At 38.2% G+C, this 17,722-nt stretch overlaps 2 protein-coding genes and 1 long non-coding RNA gene across 6 annotated transcripts; 1 reads left to right on the top strand and 2 right to left on the bottom strand.

Moving 5' to 3' along the window:
- Positions 1 to 1,638: 1,638 nt before the first annotated feature.
- Positions 1,639 to 2,161, bottom strand: LOC123866014. Its single transcript, XR_006796104.1, has 2 exons — positions 2,007 to 2,161; positions 1,639 to 1,917 (listed from the first exon to the last, which is right to left on the bottom strand). It is a non-coding gene; the product is annotated as an uncharacterized LOC123866014 (long non-coding RNA).
- Positions 2,162 to 4,411: 2,250 nt separating this feature from the next.
- On the bottom strand, positions 4,412 to 6,760 carry LOC123866013. 3 transcript variants are annotated; one of them, XM_045907307.1, is made up of 3 exons: positions 6,665 to 6,760; positions 6,176 to 6,387; positions 4,412 to 4,599 (listed from the first exon to the last, which is right to left on the bottom strand). In XM_045907307.1, the coding sequence occupies exons 1-3, from the start codon at positions 6,695 to 6,697 to the stop codon at positions 4,578 to 4,580; spliced, it is 267 nt and encodes an 88-aa protein (XP_045763263.1). In that variant the 5' UTR covers positions 6,698 to 6,760; the 3' UTR covers positions 4,412 to 4,577. The 3 variants fall into 3 exon arrangements, with proteins under 3 accessions (XP_045763263.1, XP_045763260.1, XP_045763261.1); XM_045907304.1 differs by lacking the exon at positions 4,412 to 4,599 and having other exon boundaries at positions 5,189 to 6,387; XM_045907305.1 differs by lacking the exon at positions 4,412 to 4,599 and having other exon boundaries at positions 5,189 to 6,384; positions 6,662 to 6,712.
- Positions 6,761 to 9,058: 2,298 nt separating this feature from the next.
- LOC123866542 lies at positions 9,059 to 10,435 on the top strand. Of its 2 annotated transcripts, none has more exons than XM_045908191.1 (2): positions 9,059 to 9,091; positions 9,880 to 10,435. In XM_045908191.1, the coding sequence occupies exons 1-2, from the start codon at positions 9,077 to 9,079 to the stop codon at positions 10,417 to 10,419; spliced, it is 555 nt and encodes a 184-aa protein (XP_045764147.1). In that variant the 5' UTR covers positions 9,059 to 9,076; the 3' UTR covers positions 10,420 to 10,435. The 2 variants fall into 2 exon arrangements, with proteins under 2 accessions (XP_045764147.1, XP_045764146.1); XM_045908190.1 differs by having other exon boundaries at positions 9,065 to 9,204.
- The last annotated feature ends 7,287 nt before the right edge of the window (positions 10,436 to 17,722 follow it).

The raw sequence follows: 17,722 nt of genomic DNA, 5'->3' as shown, positions 1-17,722 counted from the left end.
AATTTGTAACAAAAAAGCTTTCGAAAGTAGATACCTACATATATTTAAGTACTTACCCAATAATACATAATATTAGAAATATCTACCAATACTTCAATTAGGATCGATAGGTTTATAAACACACATAACCCATATGTAAAATACGTAATACATGTTAGTATTCACGAAGCTGGTCAGTTATTCAGTGAAATTGTTAAATTTCGAAGAGCGGCCCGGCTGTATTTACTAAACAGACCGCTTTCGCAAACTCTGGCGATTCCCATCACGTCCCATTAAGAAACTTTTACTTTTGGCTATATATTCACTTTTGTTGAAATTATGCGATCCCACGTTACAAAATCGATTTGTAGCTTTGATTTTCTGGCAAGAAACATCCTGACCTAGATAAGAATAGGTAGGTACCTACTCGTAGTAGGTACTACACAAAATATTCGTCGCGCGAATTTAACACCGCTCTGTCAATCTGAAAATCTGTATCAATTAATGACAGATTTTTTTCCCGCGCGAATTTAAACGCAAATGCGGTCATCTCTAGATATGATTGCAAGTGTTACAGAATTGCGAAAAAAAAACCGCGCGATTTTTATTCGGTGTGCGGTAGCTCTATGTCTTATTTCATCGATTGCAGAACACAGAGATTTGCAATATTGCCAAAAGGGGAAAATGCAGTTAATTTGGAAACTTGGCACGAGCTGAAGTTGTTATTATTCCATTAACATAAACCAGTAACCAGCGATGTGCCGTGAATGTAAGACTTCTGTCGAAAGTATGGTGAATATTCGCGAAACTGCAGAATTGCCTCGTCATAGCCTAGAAAGCTTATTTCTGCATGTAGGCATGATTATAACACATTACAAAATATAAGGTAGGATTCCGTAGCCATCCTAGTTGCTAGAATATTTTTTTCTTATACGGTAGTTTTTCCAAAACTTTTATGACCAAATTATCATTCGAGGGGGCCAACATTCAGAAGGACCAAATTTTTTCGACTCGTGACGCTTTTTACGACGTGACGTGACGAATTTCCTGATTTTTTTTTCGAAATTGAAATCGTACTCTGCGTAGTAGCTGTAATAAGTAGGTTACTATTGGTACCTAACTTACATGACTATCAATCTTACAGTCATTCATCTTACAGTACCTATTCATAGTTTATTTTTAAAATAAGCTGTCATACGCAGATGGACGGACGGACTGGAGGAAACAATAAGTGTTCCTTGTTGTACTACGAAACCCTAAAACGGCTGTATAAACAGCTGATTGATATATTTATTAATGGTGTGCCGTGTGCGTGGTGTCTAAATTCTTTGACCTTATTATTTCCAGATCCCCATATGAATATGTAAAAGACCTACATACAGATAATATTTAGTGTTCATATTAAATCATTCAAAACGACGAATTCGATCAGAATTAAAGCAGTGGGAATCAATCAGCGAGGTAGACACGCAAGTGAAAGCGTATATCACACGACAGCAAATTAAACTAACGAAGAAAACTATGGAGTACCAATAAAATTAAACATTTCTTTTTTAATATTTTTTAATAAATGATGTAAGTAAATTATTGGCATCGCAGATTTGCCGCCATTGTCTCTAAATAGCTATAACGAAGAGCAAACTGTTAAAGGAAAAAATATTTCATAGCATTATTTTTTATTATTTGTCAACAAAATCGGCTATAAATTCTGTACATTTTTTTGAATCAAATAATATGTCAATAAATGACACAAATTTTGAATTACTAATCAAGATTTTAAGATATGAAAAATGAGCATAGATAAAATATATTTTATTTACAAAAATCGTCCAGTTACTATTATTATTTTAGCATACGACTATCCAGAAACTTTGTTTAACTGACGTAAGTTAGGAGGTACTTCTAGTGCATTTTTTTTTTCAAAAACACCACATTCTGCTGTCTTAAATAATTTCAATGAAGATGCAACCAACTACATATTTATCTTAACTCCAGTCCGGTGAAAAATCTTACACCTAGTCATACACTTGGTCTAAACTTTATAACAATCTACAACAATATATTCTTCTTATTATACACTAGCTGATGCCCGCGACTTCGTTCGCGTGGATGTAGGTTTTCCGAATTCCCGTGGGAACTCTTTGATTTTCCGGGATAAAAAGTAGCCTATGTGCTAATCCAGGGTATAATCTATCTCCATTCTAAGTTTCAGCCCAATCCTTCCAGTAGTTTTTGCGTGAAGGAGTAACAAACATACACACACACACACATACAAACTTTCTCCTTTATAATATTAGTGTGATGTGATAATTATATGTCATATGTGTGAAATTAATATTTGAAATCTGTATTTTCTTTGTGATAAGATAAGCGACTCTACAGTTGTTACTGTCCGTTTGAGGAAGTAACGATTAAGTGTGTACCTACTGTGGCATTGAAACAATGACACTATCGGGAGCATTCTCAGACTCTTCCCCGACGATTTATTTATAATTATACCTTTAATCAACAATACGAACTCTATTGTTTACCGCATTAAGGCGTGTTTTCTGTAACTCATCCGGCGAAATAGCTGCGCAAGGCGCAAGAAGATTCTATTTGGATGATTTGCCAGACACATCTGACCTTGATTCCGTGGAAGTAATTCTTACTTTATTGTGCAGTTTCATTCACTTTTTACTAGAAAATTACATAGAAATTTCAAATCATCAATTGATAAATCTGCTCATACGTTTTTCAGTAACTTTGACAATTTCATAAAATATTACAAAAAAGTTGTCCTAATACTTATTTTGGTACCTTTTTTAAATTTTAACATTTCTATACTTAAATAAAACTTTTTATCATTATGTGTGACTAAAAATAACGATTGTACCTATAAAAAATATTGAATTTTTATAAATACGATGTCATGTTCCTTGAGACCTTGACTACCATCAATTCTTCTGGGTTGCTAACATGCAGATAGTAGATAGTGGGGCGCCAGCCAGGTAACCTCCCTGTGTGCCTGGATGCTGCTGGTCCCTTTTGGATGCGTCCGAGGGGAAGAGCAGTGTTCGGGCCGGTGCGCCCCGGTAACATGGCTAATAATTTCTCTTCGGAGATATTGTTGGCTATGGCTAATGACCTGGCAGGGGGGGAGGTTTCTCCGCGTGTCCCTCTGACTAGCAGAGGGCACAGTGGACGAAGCGGCGGATGGGACGCGGGCGACGTGCGCGTCCCAAGGTCGGGGGACGCACTTCGTTGGTGCGTCACGGAGGTGCGGTGTTGGGGACCAAGCAGGTCCCCGGTGGAGGGTCTGCCTCGGCAGACGTCGCTGGCTGGGTCGCGGTTGTTTGCTTCGGCCGTTCCCGAGATCCAGTCGCCAGGCGACGCGCAGTAGCGCCGCTGGGGTTTAGTGGGTATTCCGGTCGCCTCTCGGCCGGCGAGTCCCACATACCCTCCCTCAGCTGGCTGGCTGGCTAGCTTCCGGGGGGGATGCGTAAATGCATTCCCCAGCGTCAACAAAAAAAAAAAAAAAGATAGTAGATAGTAGATACTTACTTACCTACCTGTAGCTCCTTTTTCTCAATCACTATCAATTTCAGAATCAATACAGGGTGTAACCAGAATGCCAGCAAAAACTTAGCGTTATTATTATACTACATAAACACAATCCAATGCCAATAACCTTAATAAATAAATTGCCTTATTTTGTAGTTTTAGTGATTTAGTATTTATGAAACCCGCAATGTATAAATTCAGGTTAGTCCCCTACCTACGACGCGGCATTTACTCCAAGTGGCCTACTTACGCAACGTTCGTGGACCTCTAGCGTCAGTCAGATGTTTTATTTGCAATATATCGTGAACTTTTAAAATATACAGGATTTTTTAATTTACTTTTTCGAGTTTTTTTTTTTTTGCTAGCGTTTTGGTTACACCTGTATAATTGCACCGTTCACGCCTCACGCGTCTGATGTCGTAAGACTGATTGATGATAAATTAAAATGTTCCGGTCTGAGATTTATTGGTTGCGGTAAAATTGTTTCAATTTGATGAACTAGAGGCACAGTGGCCTATTAGCGATCTGTAACTCTACTACACAAAGTTATGCCGATTGTGCAGCTATAGTGTGTTTCAACGAATAGTACCTATGGCGTTATGTTGGCTCCCCTGTCTGTCCAAGTCTCATAAGAAGACGCAGATTTTGTTTATTTTCATTTGATTTTCTTGAATGATTGAAATGAAAATAAACAAAATCTGCGTCTTCTCATGCCCATATGGTGCCAATGACCACCTAACAGACAGGGGAGTCAACATAACGCCATAGGTACTAAAATACTTCCATAAATTATATTTGTCAAAATATGACTTAGTTATCTTGTGTTATGTCAATGTCTCTATGGTTAATATCATATTATCAGTTTGACAAAATGATCCAGATTTGTAAATAATATTTTGAAAACTTTATTTAATGATTGTTCTTAAAACAAAGCATGTTTTATTCATTCAATGGATATTAACAGACCTTGTAACATTTTCGTGTTCAGTAAAAACATTTCAAGTAAACAGATTGAATGACTCGTCCTACATTGTGACTAGCTTACCTGATTCCGATTATTTTTCGTACGGACGAAACCTAAAACGAAGCAAAATTGTAACAGTCAATAGTGATAATTACTATCCTACATCTAGCTTAGTTCGAGTTGGTGAGAAAAAGTATTTGAAACCGAAAATACCCGGATCGATAATAAAGGAAGCCCGTGAAAATTATTTCAGTAAATATTATTCGATATTGAGCAAAGTAACGATTTCGTCTCCCATAAATTATTCACCAAAATTTCGAGACGAAGACTTATTACTATTTACAACATCGAAACCCTTGCATTTTCAAGAGAACTTAAAAGTTGCTAGAAAATTGGCATCACGTTTAATAATGGAAATAAAAAATGAAGCTGTAAGAAAGGAAACAGAAAATCCAAACGTAAGGCGAAAAGTGCGACATAATTATTTAAAAAATCGTAAAGATAGGAAAATACTTAAATATAATAAAACGTTATGAGAACCAAAAGGATATGGAATTTCATTACATATTTAACTATTATTACTGTATGAAATCAAAGGTTAAAATAGAAAAAAGATACGGAAGAGTTGAATAAGTACCTAAATAATAATTATCATAATTTGTAAACAATAATGACTATAAGTATAAAAATTAATCTCAAAAGATCGCTACACATGTTCCTAATTTATTTATATATGCTATCATTATATTATACTCATTTACATCTGATAAGATCAACCTATATAAGTACTTATCCAACTACCAACTTCACTCATCATTTCATCAAAAACCTTACCTTATAGGCTTAGGCTAAATATCACTAAAATTAATCAAGATTCTACCTATGATTTTTCTACCTATGATGAAATTTCTCAGTAAATCGAGTTATAGGTAGATAAGTATTTTAAGTGAGATTTAGATATCACGACCATAAATTTTACATTTTCGTCCGAACAAAAAACTTAATATCTACTTATTTACATAATTTAGTTAGGTACCTACACACAACGCAGGAGAAACGTTATTCAGAAATCAATAGCAATTTCAGATCCAGTGTGCGGTGTGCCTGTCGATTGTGTCTACGAGTGCGTGAAGACAAACTGTACACCCAAACTCGCCAATTTAAGTATATAAAATGAACAAAATAAAATACTTTCTAAAAATTAATTCACGCTGTTTTTCACTTTCATTGAATTCAACTTACTTAGAATTATAAGATACGGATCATAAACCTTGAGACGTCATAGTAATTTTTATGGCTTTTACTGTTTAGTCTATATCAATAAACTAAGGCAGCTAAGACGTTGGACAAGTATATGAGGTTGTACAAACACTTGTTGCGGGACTGAATACTGAAACTGTTGGGCATGCATATTGGTACTGGGCAATCGTCCCGTTATTAGCGTTAACACACAAGAAATAAGTATTGCAACTCCTATCCGCTGGGTTCGCATATCTTCCAGCAGCTCTACATATGAATACACAATTATAATCTGGTTCGCATAAAGTGGTGACTGGATTGTAAAAGGTATTGGGAGGGCAGCTTAGAGTGGTTTGAACAAATGTGCCACCAATGTTAACGCACGATATAAAGGTGGAACAATTTGACGAATTGGGATCTTCAAAGAACCCCTCGGTTGTGCATACGGACCTGACGTTACAGACGTAGTTGGAAGTACACTGTGCGATGGCTGGATTAAACAACGACGCATTTGGGCAAACGTAGTTGTAGCCTATGAAACTAGTATTGGAGAGGGCGACACAGAGGGTATAGTTTTTACAAGTCAAGTCTGCTGGATCAGGGTAGCGACCGTTAGCTGTGCAAGTAACTGCGCCTTTGACTTGCCATGCGAAGCACAGTACCTGAAAAAGCAAAATTAAAAATTTTAACTAGGTATAATATCTATTAGACTAACCAGCCATAACCCCGATAATGTGTTATGGTGAGAGAAACTTAGAGGAAGTACCTAGCACGCAAAAAGATTTTATGGAAATACAAATTTAAATAATCGCAGCATTTTCTCATGGTATCATAATTAAAAAGATAAGAAATATTAGTTTAGAGAATATAAAACCCTATGAACTAAATTAAGGAAAGCCTACTTGAACTTATTAAAAATAATGAACAATTTTCACTTACTAGAAAAATGGCAATACTCCATTTTCCACCCATCTTCGTAATCTTAATAAATCTAAGAAATCAACACCGTTTTATATCACACTGATAGGATTAACTTTATGATTAAAATTATTATTATCTTCTCAACAACTCTTATGAGCATTATGTAAGATTATGATTTTACTGGAATTCTCAGAGTAATCCATTATTTATTCTTTTTTATAACTTAGGGCCGGCGCACATATGGCGGAGCGCAGCGCAGAGCATGCCCGCGAACTTTTCTAATCGCGTGACACAGTACGTGAATTTGTACCGGAGAATGCGCGAGCACGCGCGGGACTGGGCGCGGATGCGCGAGTAGGTATCCGCACGGATGCACAATAGATTTTAGATATCAATGAGGACAATGTCGATATATTTTGACTGTGAAAAATGCTCTGCGCTGCGCTCCGCCATATGTGCCCGGCCCTTAATCGGGAAACACCAGTATATTGTTCACCCTATGGTAGATGAGTAAATCCAATGGTGAATGTTCCAAGTAAGTAGATGTCATTCTGGTGGCAACGGCAATGGTTAAATGGTCCCAGATTAAAAAATACTGACCTACACATAATTTTATGAGCACGTCAAAAATAGGTCTACAGAGGATATCTCTTACTCTCCAAGCAAGAGGACTATCTTATAGAGGAAAGGCTTATTAATGGCCAAAATCGATAATGATCAATCCTATCTGTAATTTGGTCGATATTATCAAAAATGATATGGTATTTCTTGACAATGAACTATATGTATATGTTATGTAGGTATGTATTATAAGTAGGTTAATTACTTATCCACTGATTTCAGATAGAGTAATTAGGTAAGTCTATAAGTATACTAAGTAGATATTTGAGGAAAATGTTGTCTCTATATATTGTTATCCTCTATGAATTTTGTGGGTTTCCAGCACATTTTTTTTACTTTTTAGGTATGAAACACGTACCTACCTATCATTAATCATAAAACTTGTAGATTATTATTACAAGGATAAGTTTATAGAGTAGATAATAGTGATGCTTCGCTTATTTACATAAAGTATTTACTTTTAAAATTGTTTTCATCTTTTTCAGCACGGAAAACTAGTTTATTTAATTTCGTAATGATCGACCTACTCATTAAACTTCCCTCTGACGATTTAATAGTAGATACCAATGTAGATACAGAAAAGAACATCCTGTGCTTCATGCTTGGCTGTAATAAGGTATCACGGAAGTCATATAGAAAGCAATGAATAAAATTAATAATGAGAGTAAAGTTAGAAAAGATAACTTTTTTTTCATTTTTTTTTAATATTTAAAAAGAATATTAGCCATTTTAATCATGACTAACATTCCCCTTTTCCCTCCAACTAAGCGTAAAGCTTGTGCTAGGAGTGGGTACGACAATAGTGCAATAGCTGGGGTTTGAACCGCCGACCTTTCGGAATTCAGTCCACTCCTATAACCGTTGATCTATTGAGGCTTTAACTATACCTAATATCTTGCTTCAAACCAAACAGCAATGGTTTCTAGTATTTCAGGATTAGGTAGTACCTCTATGGAACGTACCTGCGTGATGTACCACCCAAGCAAGAAAATCTTTTAATTGAAATCCTGAAATCTAAGCTACGAGTAGGTACGTTATCAATGTATCATAATGTTCTTCTATTTAATAACAAATATAATAGGTAGGTACAACATGAGGCATTTCTGTTCAAACATCGTCTTTTATCTTAAGTCCATGTAGTGTTGTCTTTTATCAACATCGATTGCAACATAGAAAATTTCTAACACCATATTATTATGACTGCCGAGTAAAAGAACCGAGCTTTAAAATCTACCATTGGTAACTATCGCTTCCTAATCATGTCATTTTCAGTCACTCTGTATTTTTTCTTCAGTCCCACTTATAAATAAGTTTACCTACTTACTATAGATACTGATATTATAAATTCATTAAAATATTAATAAATAACTCAAAATTTAAAAACCCCCGACACAAAAACCTATAAGAAAACTAAAAAAGAGCTGATAACTTTCAAACGGCTGAACCGATTTTCTTCGATTATAGCTACAGAACACTCTCGATCAAGCCACCTTTCAAACAAAAAAAAACTAAATTAAAATCGGTTCATTCGTTTAGGAGCAACGATGCCACAGACAGATACACACGTCAAACTTATAACACCTCTCTTTTTGGTTCGGGGGTTAAAAAGGTACGTTTTATTTAAAAGCGATTTAATAGGTAAGGGTTTTACTCTAAAAACATGAAATTAAATTACAACTATCGACTTTACAATATGTATTTTCAGTTCCTTATTTTAATATCGATATTTTGAAATTCAGGCACATCCTTATCCATCTTACAGCGCCGTTTTCACGATAGTTCTCAGTTTCTGTTTATCTCGCGAGTGATATGAGAAACGTTAAGGTAATAAATAGATACTTAATTCAAAAAAAAGGTTCCCGATTTAAAACATTAAAGGTTTTTACTGCTTAAAAATGTATAAAAATTATATATTTTGTATAATCATTCTCTTTTGTGTAAGTATAAATTATTATGAATGAAATTATTTAAAGTTTTCGTTAGGTGGTTAGTACCATTCAGGTCACTCATTTAGTTATCATTAACTCATAGGGGCCTCGGGATTTTTAACCTGTTTTTTTAATTTTTCTTATTCTTTGTTTGCTTTTGTAATAATATTTACCCCAGTCTAACATTCATAACAGGTTCAAAAATGTGTAAAGTTACTGTAATAATATTGATTTTTATAAAACAACTTCGGTTAATTATCCACATCCATAACTTGTAAATTAGCTCTTACCGATATTTTATAAGTATGTAGTCCAAGATCAAAACTTCGACTTTACCTAACAATTTTTCAGGCCAATGTGAAAGTGCCATAACTCCTAGTCCAAAGCCGAAACTCTATTTTGCTAATTCGTCTTGGACTAGGCAATCCTGAATTTTGTATTTGAGTGTGTGTTAGACTGAATAAAACATGATAGTTTTAAGATTTTTATGTTTCTTGTTGAGTTCAACACGGGTTTAACTCTATTAGTTACTCGAATTCAACTCTAACTTCTATTTAACTCTACTCTGGCTGTTCAACTCCAAGAGCATAGGTATAGCGCTGATTTTCAGCTGAGATCCAGGCGAAACTCTAGTAGTAGTAGACAATTACCAATTATATTTTTGAAATTTTATTTACCTTGCAGAGTTTTTATGAAGGAACGAGTGAAGAAACGGTATGTCGAACTCGAGGACGTTTACCAAACAATCTGACTCCGGACTGCCGAGGATACACTATGTGCTTGATGGGAGCAGGCGGTTACGCGAAATTCGATCTTCTTTGCCCTGAAAACTCTATCTACAGTCATTTAGAGAACCAATGCACCAATGTCACTAGTTACCAATGCCTATCTGACTACAACTGCACACAGGAAGGCAATTTTGTAGACCCATCAAGTGAAAACTGCACCTCCTACATAGCTTGTGTGAAGGATTTACGAGCTATTACAACGGCAAGACTTATTACCTGTCAATCCAATGAAGTTTTCAGCCCCAGGGAATCTATGTGCGTTAATGAAACTTTATATAATTGTAATTTGATTAATGAACCTCCGAAAGTTCTTGAAGTGTCAGTCGATCAGTTCCCCAGCATCTCGGGAAACTTTTCTCTCAAAAGTAGCGCATACGCAAATACGCTGGGTTCATTATTGACTGTCTTCTTTGCTTTATTGATAGTTATGAAATAAAATCTGTTTCACTTCATGTAAATTTTTTTTTTCGCAACCTTCCTTTTCTCAAATCAGCAGTGAACAAAAGTGAAGAATGTCATTTAGGTCAGCTAGGTAGATAGCTAGGTAGGTTGGAGCCGGAAAGTCCTTGAGTGGAGACCGCGTTTAAGCAAACGTGGTGTGGGACGCCCTCCAGCACGATGGACCGATGATATTAAGCGGCTGGCGGGAAGTGGCTGTATGAGGAAGGCTGAGGACCGGGTGTGGTGGCGCTCTTTAGGGAAGGCCTATGTCCAGCTGTGGACTTCCACAGGCTGATGATGATGATGATGATGAGGTAGGTACTTAGGTTGTGTATATTTGTATCCTTACTTTGTCTTTACTTTATCGAAAGCCAGACATCTACTCGTAGGTATTCAAAGAAGGTATAGCCACAACCTAAAGAGATAAAAAATTTAGAAATAATTTTAAAAACATAGGCTGGGAGGAAGGAAAGTATCTACTTATGTATCTGCACTCTGCAGTACCCGTTATATACCTCTAAATACCTACATTAAAATGTTCATCTCTAAGTACGGGGAAAGTTTCAACCCAAATCAACGTGTTTATAACACGCAAAATCTAAATGCGAAATACATACCTAATCTCCAGTCTCCATTAATATTATGACTGTGCTCCACTAACTATCATGGCTGTAAAAGAGAACGAGAGAAACTGGCCAGGGCCAGACTGAAGCGAGCTGAAGCCATAGCACGTGGGCGTGGTAATTGGTCAATCGGCGGAGAAGCCGTGGAGGTCAATTTTTGAATTTAAAATAACGGAAGTTACTAGTATGCCGCTAGCGGTACTTTAGTTATTCACACTAAAGAACCGGTGTCGGCGAAATAATATTGTGTAATTACTATTCTACCGCTAGTGGTACTTTACTTATCCGCACTAAAAAACCACTGTTGGTTAATTAAATTGTAATTGCTATTCTGCCGCTAGTGGCATCATAGTTAGTTATTTTGCCAACAGTGAGCAGCAAAAATACAGTTATCTAGTGGCATAATAATGACATGTTTATGATTTGAGTTGACAGTTCCAATTGCTACAGCGTTGCCAGAATGTTACTTTTGTAACATTTTACGTTACTTTTGACCCCCTCATGTTTCCTCCATGTTACACGACTCAAAATGTTACTTTACGTTACTTTTAGGACTTCATAAAAATATTCAAATTTTTCCCAGCAAACCAAAAATAATCGTGAAACGGAACGCATCCAAGTTAGTTTATTTCACTTTCTCTAAGTTATTGGTCTAAGTTCACTTTGTTTTGTAATTACTCTGTGATTAAAAAAGTGTTTTGTTTGTTTTTCTCTGTGACTCAACTTTGTTTTGGCCAAGTTTTGGCTAATAAAGTTATTCGTGGACTTCGTCTGTGGTGGCGTTTGCTGGCGCGCGTGTTGTGACTTTTTGGAGTGTTTTTTTGTTAGAAGTGGCCGGTTTTTGTGTTCTGCTAGTGTTTATTGGTGGTGGAACTGACCAAGGAACTGACTGGGAAGCACTCTAAAGGGGCGCCGCGTGTATGTCGGCGGGCGCCGGTACAGACGAAGTCCATTCTTATACATATAATTTTCCTAACTTGTAAATAACTACAAACTTGACATTGGCTAATCAGTATAAAGCCAGTCGAGAGAAAAAAAAAAAAAGTTATTCGTTGCGGGGTAGTGATATTGTAGGTAGTTAGGTATCTAAGTACAAAAAAAAATTGTATCTTTATTTCGTCAAAATTCGAAAGTGATTGGTTTGTTCGTTATCCTTATCGACTGTGTATATGTGTTGCTAACACTACTTGCTTGGTAAGTAAATGTTGTATACAATGTAGTTTTAAGTAAATAAGTAAGTAGTTAACTAATTAGGGAATCAGTAATGCAAAAACAAAGTCATAGTATTTGCAACTGAAAGCAGTTCGTTTTTGTATTGACTGTCATCTTATTATTAAGTCACATTAGTTTCCAGAAGTTCATTTAGCTATTTACTACTTAGTTATTGTTGTAGGTAACTTCGGTTTTCTTTACAGGAATGAGAGCGAGCTGAGTAGATACCGGCCGGCGTAACCTAAAATTTGAGTTTTGCTATCGAATCTTTCGATCTCTTTGCTGAGACCAAGGTAAGTAGTTAGGTACCTACCTAGTATTGTTCAGTTAACAAAACGAATTTGAAATTCCCGCGTAATTTTCTTCACTGCGTACCTACCTAGTGCGTTTTTTTTATTCTCTCGTCTGGCTTTACAAAGATTAGCCAATGTCAAGTTTGTAGATATTTTTAAGTTAGGGAAACTATATAAGTAAAGACATCGTCTGTGCCGGCGCTCGCCGACATACGCACGGCGCCCCTTTAGAGCGCTTCCCAGTTAGTTCCAGCATGGTTCTAGAACCAAAAACGCCAGTGAAACACAAAAACCAGCCACTTTTAACAAAAAAAAAACGCTCCAAAAAGGCACCACACGCGCGCCATCAAACGCTACACAGACAAAGTCCACCTAGTGCGTAGCCTCTCAAACTCAAACAGTCCTGTGTTGCCAGATCGCCCGATATAAGACGATTTTAATCTTTTTAACCCCCGATCCAAAAGGAGGGGTGTTATAAGTTTGACGTGTGTATCTGTGTATGGCATCGTAGCTCTCAAACTAATGAACCGATTTTAATTTAGTTTTTTTGTTTGTGTGGTGTATGTAGGTATAATGAAATATATATTAATATGTGGGTACTCAATAAAGTCAGTATTGAATCAGCCATGCGTGTTTCACTACATGATGGCAGCGGGTTTTAGTTATTTTATGGAAAAAGTTCGTTAGTTAAAGTAAATACTGCGTAATTGGTCATTAATAGTGTAAATTAATGAATCGCGGTATGGAACACGCGCGTCCTCCGGCGGAATTAGTTGTGGAAGGCGGCCCTGCCTCGCGAGCTGACGCGTGGCGTACGTGGCGCAAACAATTTCATGTATTCCTAAAGGCATCCGGAGTGGCGAAGGAGCCTGCTGACGTGCAGGCTAGCCTGCTGATCAATCTCATAGGCCCTGCTGGCTACGACGTATACACTACGTTTACCTATGACAAAGGTGAAAGCGAAGATGACATCGAGTGCCTATTGAAGAAATTTGATGAGCATTTCGGCACGAAGCCGAACGTAACCCTAGCGAGATTCAAGTTCTTCACGCGTTCCCAGGATTCATCGGAAACCATCGATCAGTACGTGACCGCGCTGAGGGTTCTTAGTCAATATTGTGAATTCGCACAGCTCAGAGATAGCTTGATACGCGATCGTATAGTCTGTGGAATATCCAATAATACGGTACGCGATCGGCTACTGCGCACGGAGGATCTGACCTTGGCCAAGGCCGTACAGATATGTGAAGCTGCCGAGATGTCAAAGGAAGAAAGTCGACTCATCGAGGCGTCCACGTCTGAGGCGTCAGTGGACGCGATATGGAAGGAGTCCGGTCGAGGCGGCGGAGGGCCGCGAGGTGGCGGCGCCGCCGGGCGGCGGCGCGCCGCCGGGCGACTCGGCGCGGGCGGCCCGCGCGCTTCTTGGGGAGCGCGCCGCGCCGCCACACCGCCCGTCTGTGTTTCCTGTGCGAATGATCGCTGCGCAGGAGATGATTCCTGTCCTGCGCGAAGTGCTTCTTGTTTTGTGTGTAATGGACGTGGGCATTTTGCTAAATCAAAGAAATGTAGGGGCAAAAAAGTGTTAAACGTGAGTGTCGACAGCTCTGATGATGAAACGTTTTACGTGAATATGGTGATAAGTGAAGTTAAAAATGATAAATCTTGTAAGGAATGGTTTCAAACCTTTGTATGTAATGGTAAGCGAATTCAGATTAAATTAGATACAGGGTCTATGCTGAATGTGATGTCTAAAAGTGATTTTTTAAGACTAGGTTTTTCATTAGATATACTTAAACCGTTTACTAAGCGTGTACAATCTTTTACGGGTAATGAGATACCTATATTGGGTGCTGGTGATTTGGTATTGTCGCATGAGAATAAAAATCACAACTTAGTGTTTGTAGTGGCCGATTTAAATTGTCAAAATATACTTGGATTGAACGGTTGCATAGCATTGGGGCTGATAAGCAGAGTGAATGCGGTTGAATTTTCTAAATACCAAAGTAAATACTCAGATTTATTTAGTGGCTTAGGCAAATTGCCTGGTAAATACTCAATTTCCATAAATAATAATATTGAACCAGTTATAATTCCTCCGCGTAAAATTCCTCTCGGGCTACGTGATAAATTATATTCAGAGCTATGTAGAATGGAAACATTGGGTGTGATAAGAAAGGTGTCTCACCCAACAGACTGGGTGAACGCTATTGTTGTAGTTGCTAAAAAGAATGGAGAAATCCGTCTTTGCTTGGATCCGCGACCTTTGAACCGCGCTATTCGACGCGCACACTATAGTTTACCGACCGTAACCGAGTTGGCCGTTAAGTTGCGTGACGCAAAATATTTTAGCGTTTTAGATGCGAGATCTTCTTTTTGGATGATCGAGTTAGACGATGCGAGCGCTGACCTTTGTACATTTGGAACGCCGTTCGGTAGGTATCAATTTTTGCGTTTACCGTTCGGTATTAATTGTGCATCGGAAGTCTTTCACGCTAAAATTAAACAACATCTAGAGAACTTAGAAGGAACAGATTCCTTCATTGATGATATTATTGTATGGGGGCGTACGAAAGAAGAACACGACACGAGACTCGAGCGCTTACTACAGAGGTCAAAGGATATCGGTATAAAATATAATTTTGATAAATGTAAGTTCGGCGTGCAAGAGATAGTTTTCTTAGGTCATAAGTTTAATAGTAATGGAATGCAACCCGACGACAGTAAGGTAAGAGCAATATTAGATATGCCTTATCCTAGCGACAGGAAAGGTTTAGAAAGATTCCTTGGGACGGTGAACTATTTATCAAAATTTATTCCGAATTATTCAGAATCCGTTGCGGTATTAAGAAGTTTATTAAAAAAGGACTCCGAGTGGGCATGGTACTCTAAGCACTCGGAAGCAGTAGATATTTTAAAGAAAAAATTATCGTCGGCACCAGTGTTAGCGTTATACTCCACGGAGCTGCCGGTGGTGGTGTCGGTGGACGCGAGCGCACACGCGCTGGGCGCGGTGCTGCTGCGGGCGGGCCGGCCGGTTGAGTTCGCGTCGCTTACGCTCACCGACACACAGGCGCGCTACGCTCAGATAGAAAAGGAAATGCTCGCGATCGTGTTTGCCGTCGAGAGATTTCGTCAGTATTTATTTGGTAGGCGAGATATAACGGTGCAATCGGATCACAAGCCTCTGGAAGCTCTGTGCGGCAAGTCTCTAGCGTCGGTTCCTATCCGGTTACAACGTATGATGATGCGTATACAAGGGTACGATTTGAAAGTCGTGTACACGCCCGGAAAATACATGTACATAGCAGATACTCTGTCGCGAGCCGCGTTACCGGATTTAATGAACGATCGTATAAGTGCTCAAATCGAATCGCAAACGTGTTTCTTAATTGAAAACGTGCGTTTTAGTGACGAAAAATTAGAGTTCGTTAAAAAGCATATCGCTAGCGATGCTGAAAGCAAATCGCTGATTTCATATATACTCAATGGTTGGCCGACACATAAAAAGAATGTTAATGAAAATCTTCGATTATTTTGGCAATATAGAAATGTACTGCAATACGCGCATGGGTTGATTTTTAAAGACGATGTACTGTATATACCTCAAAGCTTACGCAGGTTAATGCTGGACAGAGTACACGAGGGACATTTAGGTATAGATCGCTGCAAGCGGCGGGCGCGCGACGTCATGTTCTGGCCCGGCATGGCCCGCGACGTCGAGCGCGCCGTGCGGGGATGCGACGCGTGTGCGCTGCATGCGCCGACTCCGCGACGAGCGCCTCTGCACCAGCATTACGTACCGAATATACCGTGGCAAAAGTTAGGTTCAGACATATTTGAATACAAGAAGAAACATTATATTATTCTAATAGATTATTTCTCGAACTATGTAGAAGTAGGAATGATTAAAAATTTGAGTAGCACATCGGTGGTAAATTTTTTGAGAGAGCAATTTGCACGCCACGGCATTCCTCTAGAACTCATAACGGACAACTCGACTGCCTATAGCTCACGTGAATTTAAGAAATTTATGTCCGAATGGGAAGTCCGTCACGTGACGTCATCGCCCCACTATCCACAGTCGAATGGGAAAAGCGAACGCACAGTAAAAACGATTAAACAATTGCTCAAAAAATGTATCGACTCCGGTCAAGATTTTTATGTTAGTTTACTGAATTATAGGACGACGCCGCGTGATGGTATAGACTCTCCGGCACAAATTCTCATGGGTAGACGTCTTAACACAAAGTTGCCTATAAATCATAGGTTATTGAAAGAAAAAGTTGATAATGACGCTAACTACAATGCCGTGTTAAAACATCAGAAGGATATAAAACAACATTTTGATAAACATGCGACTCCGCTCAGGCATTTGTCAGCTGGCGAAAGGGTGATTCTTGCAGATGGAGTAAGGCGCAAGCCAGTTTCAGTGGTAGCACGCGCACCGGAGCCGCGTTCCTATTTCGTGCGAGACGACGCCGGCCGTGTGTGTCGTCGCACGCGTCGTCACCTCGTAGCGCGCACAGCTCAGCCTGATGCGGGTACTGATGGCGACAATATCAAAACACAAGCATCCAATCTGGTATCAACGGATGATAAAGAAGGTTCGCCTCAAAATACCAAAACTGGTGGTCCCACACCTATAAAGCCTACTGGCTCAGGTGTGGTGACCAGAAAAAGGGCGAACCTCCTGGCAAGATTACAAAATGAAAACGTCTAGTTCAAGTATTTTATACTTTAATACTAAGTTAATACTAAGTACCCACTTCTTATAATATATTTTTTATATTAATTGTCATTATAATTAGGAATTAATAAATAAGTGTTAATATATTATAAGTAGATGTCATATAAAAAAAAAAAAAAAAAAAAAAGGGAAAGGTGTGGTAGGAATAAGTAAAATAAATATGTATAGATCTTAGAATGAGGTAGAAGTTTATACCCATTGTGTTTGAAGTAATTTTAAAATCTTATGTATTCTGTTTATCATGTACCTACCCTGTAATTCATAGACTTATTATATGCCAGTGGCACATCTATTATACTATATATAGCTCAATTACCACTGACTCACTCATTGACATAATTGTTCTCCTAGAAGGAGACGGAAAATGATATAATGATGTAGGGGAGTTGTGTTCGGTTTCGGGAACCTTCTGAGGAAAAATTA

This window comes from Maniola jurtina, chromosome 6 (assembly GCF_905333055.1).
Source record: "Maniola jurtina chromosome 6, ilManJurt1.1, whole genome shotgun sequence".
NCBI lineage: Eukaryota > Metazoa > Arthropoda > Insecta > Lepidoptera > Nymphalidae > Maniola > Maniola jurtina.
Note: the sequence above shows the minus strand (reverse complement) of the source record. Positions and strands in the feature narration are given on the sequence as shown.